The following is an 8,706-nucleotide window of genomic DNA, read 5'->3' on the forward strand; positions in this document are numbered from 1 at the left end:
TTTCAGATTCAAGGCTTTGGACTCCAGCTGTTCTGTCATCCAGCCCAGGCAGGCCCTTGTAATCGCTTCAATAAGGGAGAACACAGGAGAGTTTCTTTGGGGTGTCCGCAGTTCAGAGGAGACCCAAATGCTAGGAGACCCCTTTTTGCCATACTTCCCAGTCCTCCAGTTTATTTCCCCCAGGAGGGAGGGAGACAAGACCCAGGAGTCAGGGTTGTAGTGGCTGGGTGGCCCAGGCAAGTCTCCTTGTTACGGGCGCTTGTGCCAGGACAGGATTTCTTCCAGTTTCATATTCACTGAATTGCCTTTTCCTGGGTTTCTGGGGGTGGTGCTGGAGTGGGCTCCAGGGTTGGAGCGGGCCCTTGGGTGGCAGCAGCTCTCTGCTGCCCCCACCTGAGTCCTGCCGGGAGGTGGCAGGTGACGGGTTAGGCCCAGCCCCCTCTGGGCCTAGCCACTCAGGTAGGAGGCCTTTCCCCCCCATCCCCCGGGGCTGGGCTTTCTTTTATAAAAGGCCATTCCTGAGCGCTCTCCTCATCTCCGCTCCTTCTAGGATCTCCTCCTGGTTCGGCCCACCTGCCTCCACTCCTGCCTCCATCATGTCCATCAGGGTGACCCAGAAGTCCTACAAGGTGTCCACCTCTGGCCCCCGGGCCTTCAGCAGCCGCTCCTACACGAGTGGGCCTGGTGCCCGCATCAGCTCCTCCAGCTTCTCCCGAGTGGGAAGCAGCAGCTTTCGGGGTGGCCTGGGCGGCGGCTATGGTGGGGCCAGCGGCATGGGAGGCATCACCGCAGTCACGGTCAACCAGAGCCTGCTGAGCCCCCTTAACCTGGAGGTGGACCCCAACATCCAGGCCGTGCGTACCCAGGAGAAGGAGCAGATCAAGACCCTCAACAACAAGTTTGCCTCCTTCATAGACAAGGTGAGGGTCCCCCCTGCGTGGCGGATTGTGCCCGCGCCCCCTTTCTCCTAGTAGTCCCGGTCCCTGTGCACATCTCCAGCCCCCAACTGGCGTCCTGCTGGGCCTCACCTGCCCTGGCGACACTCTCCCTTCCAGCCTCCGACTCACCCCTCCCGTGCACGTTGGTTTGGGCTGGGTGAGGGTGGGGAGAGGGTCTGGATAGCCGGGATGAATCCTGGGGCTTCTTCCTTCCCTTTTAAACTGGAGGGTCTTGGAAGAGAGAGACAACTTAAGGGTACAGCCTAGTTCCCACCACCCCTCTCTACAAATCCCGTTCTTCCCCAGGTCATTCTGTCCCTAAATTATAGAAAATAATAGCAGTTATTGTTCTCACCCCAACCCGAGTTCTGATCGTCGTTTAAGCTATCACCCTGTGGCAGTCCCAGCTGTTCTGGGACTACCCTCCTCCAGGTTCGCCTTTTACCCGGCACTACCCCAAGGGCTCCCCAGTGGTGCGTTTGTGATTTTTTTTTTTTTTTTTTACATAGGCGTTTGGTGGGATTCTAGCATTCTAGGAGAAAGAAGTGGATGTCTGGGTTCAAACCGGCAAATATTGATTGAGGCCTTTGGCGCCCGGAGGCTTGAGTGCGGGAGTCACAGAATGAGTCATACCCTGACCTCTGCGCCGGCAGCGTGGGCGGGGCGGGGGCGGGGGCGGGGTGAAGGGGCAGCAGGCTGCCGTCTCGGGATGCGCTACTCCACCTGGCGGAGCTCGGCGTCGGGGGTGGGTCGGGCTGGGGTGCCCTGGGCTGGGCTGGGGTGGGGTGGGCTGGGCTGGGCTGGGCTGGGGTGGAGGAGGCGCCAGGTCCTGGCCTTGGAAAGCCCATCCAGGATTCAAAGTCTGTGGGTGTGGGACGCCCCGCCCGGGGTTCCACGTCCTGCTAAGTTTATGGCTTCAGATAACGCAGTCGCCCACCAACACCCCTCGCCCATTTAGCCCGTGTCCCTTTCTCGCGTCCTGTCCCTGCTCTGCCCCAGCGGCCTGGCTCCACGTTCACACAGCAGGAGCCAGGCCGGGTTTTGCAGCCCTGGGACTCCGCTGCCTTAGGGGCCCCCGGCCCCCGGCGGCCCCGAGGATTGGATCCTTCACGATGACTGGCTCCTGGGAGGCATTGTGGGAACGGGAGGAGGGAAATCCTGGGGCAGAGTGGCCGGGAGGAACCGGAGCCCCAGGAACCCTGTGGTCGGGGGCCCTTGGCGCTCCAAGTGCCTGGGCTTGACTTGTTGACTGCGTTTTGCTAGCCCTGGGGTCCTTATAGAGAGCAGCTAAGCACAGGCTTTGAAATCTGAATTACTGGTTCGCAATGCTCTGCCGGTTCCTGGTGATGGACTCCCTTGCCAAGTCTTATTTCCTCATCTATAAAATGAACACGAGAGCCCCTAAATCCAAGAGTTTTTGCCTATTCAAACTTACATACGTAAAGAGTTCAGCAGTGTTTGGCCCACATTCCATTAGGGTAAGATGTTATAATGACTTTTTTTTTTTTTTAAATAATTTTAGGACAGAATGACCTGGGGAAGAAAGCGATTTGCAGAGAGTGGTGGAGGGAACTAGGCTGTACTCTTAAAAGATTTCTGTCTTCCAAGAAGACCCTCCAGTTTAGAAAGAGTTACAAAGTGTGTGTGTGTTTTTTTTTTGAGACAGAGTCTCACTCTGTCACCCAGGCTAGAGTGCAGTGGCATGATCTCAGCTTACTGCAAACTCCGCTTCCCGGGTTCAAGCGATTCTCCTGCCTCAGCCTCCCGAGTAGCTGGGACTACAGGTGTGTGCAACCACGCCCAGTTAATTTTTGTATTATTAGTAGAGACAGGGTTTCACTATGTTGGCCAGTCTGGTCTTGAACTCTTGACCTCAAGAAATCAGCATGCCGTGGCCACCCAAAGTGCTGGGATTACAAGTGTGAGCCGCCATGCCCGGCCTGTTTTTCAATCTTGACATCTTTAGAAAGGTTTGCTATTTTTGGCCGGACGCGGTGGCTCACATCTGTAATTCCAGCACTTTGGGAGGCCGATGCGGGCAGATCACAAGGTCAGGAGTTCAAGACCATCCTGCCTAACACGGTGAAACCCTGTCTCTCTTAAAAATATAAAAAAAAATCAGCAGGGCGTGGTGGCGGGTGCCTGTAGTCCCAGCTACCCAGGAGGCTGAGGCAGGAGAATGGCGTGAACCCGGGAGGTGGAGCTTGCAGTGAGCCGAGATTGCACCACTGTACTCCAGCCTGGGCCACAGAGGGAGACTCCGTCTCAAAAAAAAAAAAAAAAAAAAGAAAGCTTGGCCATTTTTATTGATCTGTATATACAATCTATGTAAATGAAATTAGACCTATTAGTTTGCAAATGCAGTTTTAGCATAACTCCCTTACTGTCTCCTTCTAACTCTTTCCCCCACCCAATGCTAAGGGACATTGCTCCCCACCTCACTCACCATCATGCCTTGCTTTCTACCCCTGGACATAGGTGATCCTTCCAGAACAGCTAACCAGGTTCCTGGGGCCTGGAGACCTTACTGCTTGGGGAGTGGATTAAGAGAAAAGACTGCTTGCTTCCCTCCAGACTTTGAGCCCTGGTCTGATGTGGACCTTTTTGCTCTCTCCTACTTCGTACAGGTACGGTTCCTGGAGCAGCAGAACAAGATGCTGGAGACCAAGTGGAGCCTCCTGCAGCAGCAGAAGACAGCTCGGAGCAACATGGACAACATGTTCGAGAGTTACATCAACAACCTTAGGCGGCAGCTGGAGACTCTGGGCCAGGAGAAGCTGAAGCTGGAGGCAGAGCTTGGCAACATGCAGGGGCTGGTGGAGGACTTCAAGAACAAGTGAGCAACTCCCACTCTCCACCCAACTGAAGTCACCGTGCTCTCCTCCACCCCTTGGGACCTTGGGACTAAGTCCCTTGGCCCTCTGTTGTGGGCATGGCAGTCCTATCTAATTAGGGTGACCACATGATGAGGTTTGCTCGGGACAGTCTGTGTTTATGTCCGGGGTTTTAGCGTAATTGTTGATAGTACCCACCCCCTTTCAATCTCAACTGTCTGGATTTGGAGAACAAATTATGTGTCAACGTTTATGTGGTAAACCTGAGATGGGAGAGATAGGCAGCCTACGGGCCTCACTTTTGTACATTCTGGCCCCTCTTTAGTCTTGACCCTTGACCTCTAGCAAACTCCAGCAAGTTCTGTTTGAGGTCTCATGTCAGGTCCTGCTGTTAACACTCTTAAGGGGTCCAATCCGATGTGTATTCATGGATTTGGAGAGAGATTTCCTGCTTCCCACAGGCTGAGGGAGGGGTGAGGGTGTGAGAGGGTAGCTGGGGAAGACAGAAGGACCAGCCCTCTCATATCCTGCATCTCTGCGAACTGAATTTTCCTGATTTTCACAACGTCCCTGTCTCCCAAGAGACCAAGGGCAACCTCCCTTTTGCCTTCATCCTCTAATTCTAAGTCTTTTTCTCACAGGTATGAGGATGAGATCAATAAACGTACAGAGATGGAGAATGAATTTGTCCTCATCAAGAAGGTGAGGGAGTCTCCCTTCCCCCATCTGGACACTGGAGGCTGGGGCTCGGAGACTCAGACTAAGAGGCTTTCTGAGTTCTGTGCCTCCATATTCCTAAGTAGTGGGACAAACTCATTTATTTCAACATTTGGGTGCACAGAAAGGTAGACAAGTATAGAGTGGTAGGTGCATTTGGACAGAACTCTTGATAGTGATGTTGGAACACGGTTCAGAAAACAGAGCAGTAGAACTGGAGATCTGACCCTAGAAGGTTTCCTAGAGAAGGAGGTGGAAGAGGGTGTGTTGCAGGAAGCAGAGGTGGTGTGTGGGCTGAGAATGCACATGTGATGGGCAGAGGCTGCGCTGGAAGACCAAACCACAAAGTGGGCAATTAGAAAGTTCTGTGACCAGGCCATTGGGTGGACCTTGGGAGCCCCTCGGTTGGGGTTGGGTGTGGAAACCCAGCTCAGGCTACCCTCTTCTCATGCCCCAGGATGTGGATGAAGCTTACATGAACAAGGTAGAGCTGGAGTCTCGCCTGGAAGGGCTGACTGATGAGATCAACTTCCTCAGGCAACTGTACGAAGAGGTATGTTCTTGGTCGCAGGAGACTGAGGGTCCCCCAGCCTTGTCAGCACCTCCACCCTGAGACTCAGCCAGAGGCTCCTCCGAGCCCCCAGCACACTAATAAGACAAAGGTACACTGCTGACTAATTATAGCCACCAGTAGTTGCTCAGCTAGTATTGGTCTATATGTTCTGTCCCCCTCATGAGGGATGAGTCATCACCCCATTTCACAGACGAGAAACGGTTCAGCGAAGTGAAATAACATATCCAAGGTCATCATAGGGTGTGGCGATTCAGCAGCAACTCTGTCCCCAAAGCCCTTGTTCCTAATCTTTGAGTTGCATTGGATCCCTCTGTGCACCTAGCATTGGTGCACCTAGTTCCTTTTTCAGAAACTTTGCCTTCTCCCTAACCCTGACTCCCACTTGCTCCTCTCCTCTGCCGCCCCTGTCTTATACCCTAAGAAAGGCTGTTGTGGAAAAGGGGGCTCCCTGTGTGCAGAGACAGGGCCTTACCACTTGCCCTCTTCCCCCACAGGAGATCCGGGAGCTGCAGTCCCAGATCTCGGACACATCTGTGGTGCTGTCCATGGACAACAGCCGCTCCCTGGACATGGACAGCGTCATCGCTGAGGTCAAGGCACAGTACGAGGAGATCGCCAACCGCAGCCGGGCTGAGGCTGAGAGCATGTACCAGATCAAGTATGAGGAGCTGCAGAGCCTGGCTGGGAAGCACGGGGATGACCTGCGACGCACCAAGACTGAGATCTCCGAGATGAACCGGAACATCAGCCGGCTTCAGGCTGAGATTGAGAGCCTCAAAGGCCAGGTATGGGCTGGGCCAGGGGTGGGAGGGGATCCTTAGACACATCCTGGTGAGAGGAGATAATGTAGGAAGAGTGAGCTTTCTGGGAGTTGGGGAAGGAATCCTAGACCAGGATTCGGGAGTTGGAGGGGCAGCCACAGTTCAGCTTCTCAGTCTGCTTTTGGGAAGCTAAGGGATGCAGGGAAGGTCCCTTGGGCCAGGACAGAGGTGAAAGGGGGCTGGGGCAGGTATGTTGGGGCTCGGGATGCATGCTCCCACGTCTACTTTCTTTAATCAGTCATATGTATCAGGGTAAGGTTGAGCTCTGCTGCTTTAAGGAAAGTCTAGAACCCAGGGATCTAGTCCAGTTAGGATGGGAGGACCTTAACAGTGTCACAGGTCTGAGCAGAGTGTGGAGGTGAAGCACCTGGAAGCTGCTCATGTCTCCCTGATCTGCTTCCTTAGTCTCATTTAATTTGAGCTGGGGGGAGTCAGCCTAGGTGGTGGTAGGGAGGACCGTAAGGGAGGGTGGGAGCAGGGGAGGCATACCCAACCTGACCTGCTTACCTGTCCCCTGCCCCACAGAGGGCTTCCCTGGAGGCCGCCATTGCAGATGCCGAGCAGCGTGGAGAGCTGGCCATTAAGGATGCCAACGCCAAGTTGTCCGAGCTGGAGGCCGCCCTGCAGCGGGCCAAGCAAGACATGGCGCGGCAGCTGCGTGAGTACCAGGAGCTGATGAACGTCAAGCTGGCCCTGGACATTGAGATCGCCACCTACAGGAAGCTGCTGGAGGGCGAGGAGAGCCGGTGGGTGTGGGGACCTCTGACCAGACCCGCTTCCCTATCTCTGTGACCTGAGGTGGGGAGGGTGGAAGCCCCCAGAAGTCCCTTGGGATTTGGGATCCTGTTGTTCTGGGCCAAGAAGGGCTAGGAGTTGGTCCTGATACCCCTTGTGTCTTGGTACAGGCTGGAGTCCGGGATGCAGAACATGAGTATTCATACGAAGACCACCAGCGGCTATGCAGGTGGGTGTCCAGGGCCCTGGGATGAGGGCAGGAGGCAGGGCCCAGGGAGGCCTCAGCTCCAGGGAGGGGGCTGTGCTCAGTCGCTCACAGTGACCTCAGCCTGAGCACTCACGTTCTTGGGAGAATCCTAGGGTGGGGGTCACATACTCAGGACCCCAGTAATAGAGTTACTATTAGAAAGCGTCCAAATAAACCATAGCTGTGTGCCAGGCACTGTGCTAAGTATACTACATGCTTTATGTGATTTATTAATTTAATTTAATTTTTTTTGAGACAAAGTCTTGCTCTGTCACCCAAGCTGGAGTGCAGTGGCGTGATCTCAGCTCACTGTAACCTCCAACTCCTGGGTCCAAGAAATTCTCCTGCCTCAGGCCTCCCAAGTATCTGGGACTACAGGCGCATGCCACCATGCCTGGCTAATTTTTGTATTTTTAGTAGAGACAAGGTTTCACTATGTTGGGGAGGCCGATCTCTAACTCCTGACCTTGTGATCGGTGCTGGGATTACAGGCATGGGACACTGGGCCTGACTGTCATTTATTTTTTATATGACACCTGTAAATGTCCTCAGTTGAGGAAGCTGAGGTCCAGTTAAATGTCCAAGGTCACACAGCTATATATATGGCAGCTGTTCCCCACCCTGCTCCTGGTTTTCCCTGATAGTGCTGGAGTAATGGACCATGCAATCAGTGGTCAGGCAGAGCTGGGCTAACCTCCCATCCCTGGGGCTGTGTTGGGAGTGAGCAGTGGGAAGGGGCATGGAACCTGCCGCAGGGTGAGCTTCTGTACTCATGTGGCTACCTCTGTCTCTCACCAGGTGGTCTGAGCTCGGCCTATGGGGGCCTCACAAGCCCCGGCCTCAGCTACGGCCTGGGCTCCAGCTTTGGCTCTGGAGCAGGCTCCAGCTCCTTCAGCCGCACCAGCTCCTCCAGGGCCGTGGTTGTGAAGAAGATCGAGACACGCGATGGAAGCTGGTGTCCGAGTCCTCTGACGTCCTGCCCAAGTGAACAGCTGCGGCACCCCCTCCCAGCCTGCCCCTCCTGTGCTGCCCCAGAGCCTGGGAGGGAGACCACTATGTAGGGTACCACTGGGAACAGGAGACCCACCTGAGGGCCCTCAGCCCACCCACAGGGGAGTTTACTACGTGGGGACCCCCCTTGCCCATGCCTCCAGCTATAAAACAATTCAATTGCTTCTTTTTTTGGTCCAAAATAAAACCTCAGCTAGCTCTGCCAACCATCCTTGCTGTGTGTGCATCTGATGTCGACTGAGGTGGGAGGGAGGGGTCCAGGAAGCAAGGGGTGTACAGTGGGAAAGTCTGACCCCCTCAGCTGTTCCTAAAGAGGTTCCTTTGTTGAAACCTGGTTGAAACCTTGCTTGTTGCCATAGATGTGTACACCTGTATAATAGTCACTGAACTGTGCACAGTGCTTTCTGGTTTACAGCGTGCTTTCAAATACCAGGGTTCATTTGATCTGTGTAGCAAGGCCTAAGAGGCAGGCAGAGCAAGTTTTGAGGGCATTAGCAGCAGAGAGCTTAGTGTGCTTCCCTACACCTTGGCATCCGGGCTATTTGCATATAAGGAAAGCCAGGCTCAGAAAAGCCAAGCAGTTGGTTCACCTAGAAACTAGCAGATCTGGCATTGGAAGCCCAGGCTTGTACTCCTCCTTGGCCAGGCACGTGGTCTTTCCTTGTGGCCAGACATGTCTTTTTATTACCTTCAATCTTTGCAGTCAGGGACTAAGGCAGCCTGGCTTTTCCATCCCCTCAGAGGTTCAGTCTATTCTCAGCCTTTGTCAGCCAGAGTCAATTCTCAGCCTATTCTCAGCCAGAGTCAATTCTCAGAATTGTGTCACACC

At 54.3% G+C, this 8,706-nt stretch overlaps 1 protein-coding gene across 1 annotated transcript; it reads left to right on the forward strand.

The window, feature by feature from the left end:
* The first annotated feature begins 510 nt into the window (after positions 1-510).
* KRT8 (keratin 8) lies at positions 511-8,086 on the forward strand. Its single transcript, XM_033221971.1, is given in 9 exon segments — positions 511-920; positions 3,566-3,774; positions 4,414-4,474; positions 4,947-5,042; positions 5,558-5,848; positions 6,410-6,630; positions 6,790-6,848; positions 7,665-7,814; positions 7,817-8,086. Coding segments are annotated over 9 exon segments (1,449 nt in total). The 5' UTR covers positions 511-596; the 3' UTR covers positions 7,855-8,086.
* The last annotated feature ends 620 nt before the right edge of the window (positions 8,087-8,706 follow it).

Source organism: Trachypithecus francoisi, unplaced genomic scaffold, assembly GCF_009764315.1.
Source record: "Trachypithecus francoisi isolate TF-2019V2 unplaced genomic scaffold, Tfra_2.0 Lachesis_group11, whole genome shotgun sequence".
In the NCBI taxonomy this organism is placed as follows: Eukaryota; Metazoa; Chordata; class Mammalia; order Primates; family Cercopithecidae; genus Trachypithecus; species Trachypithecus francoisi.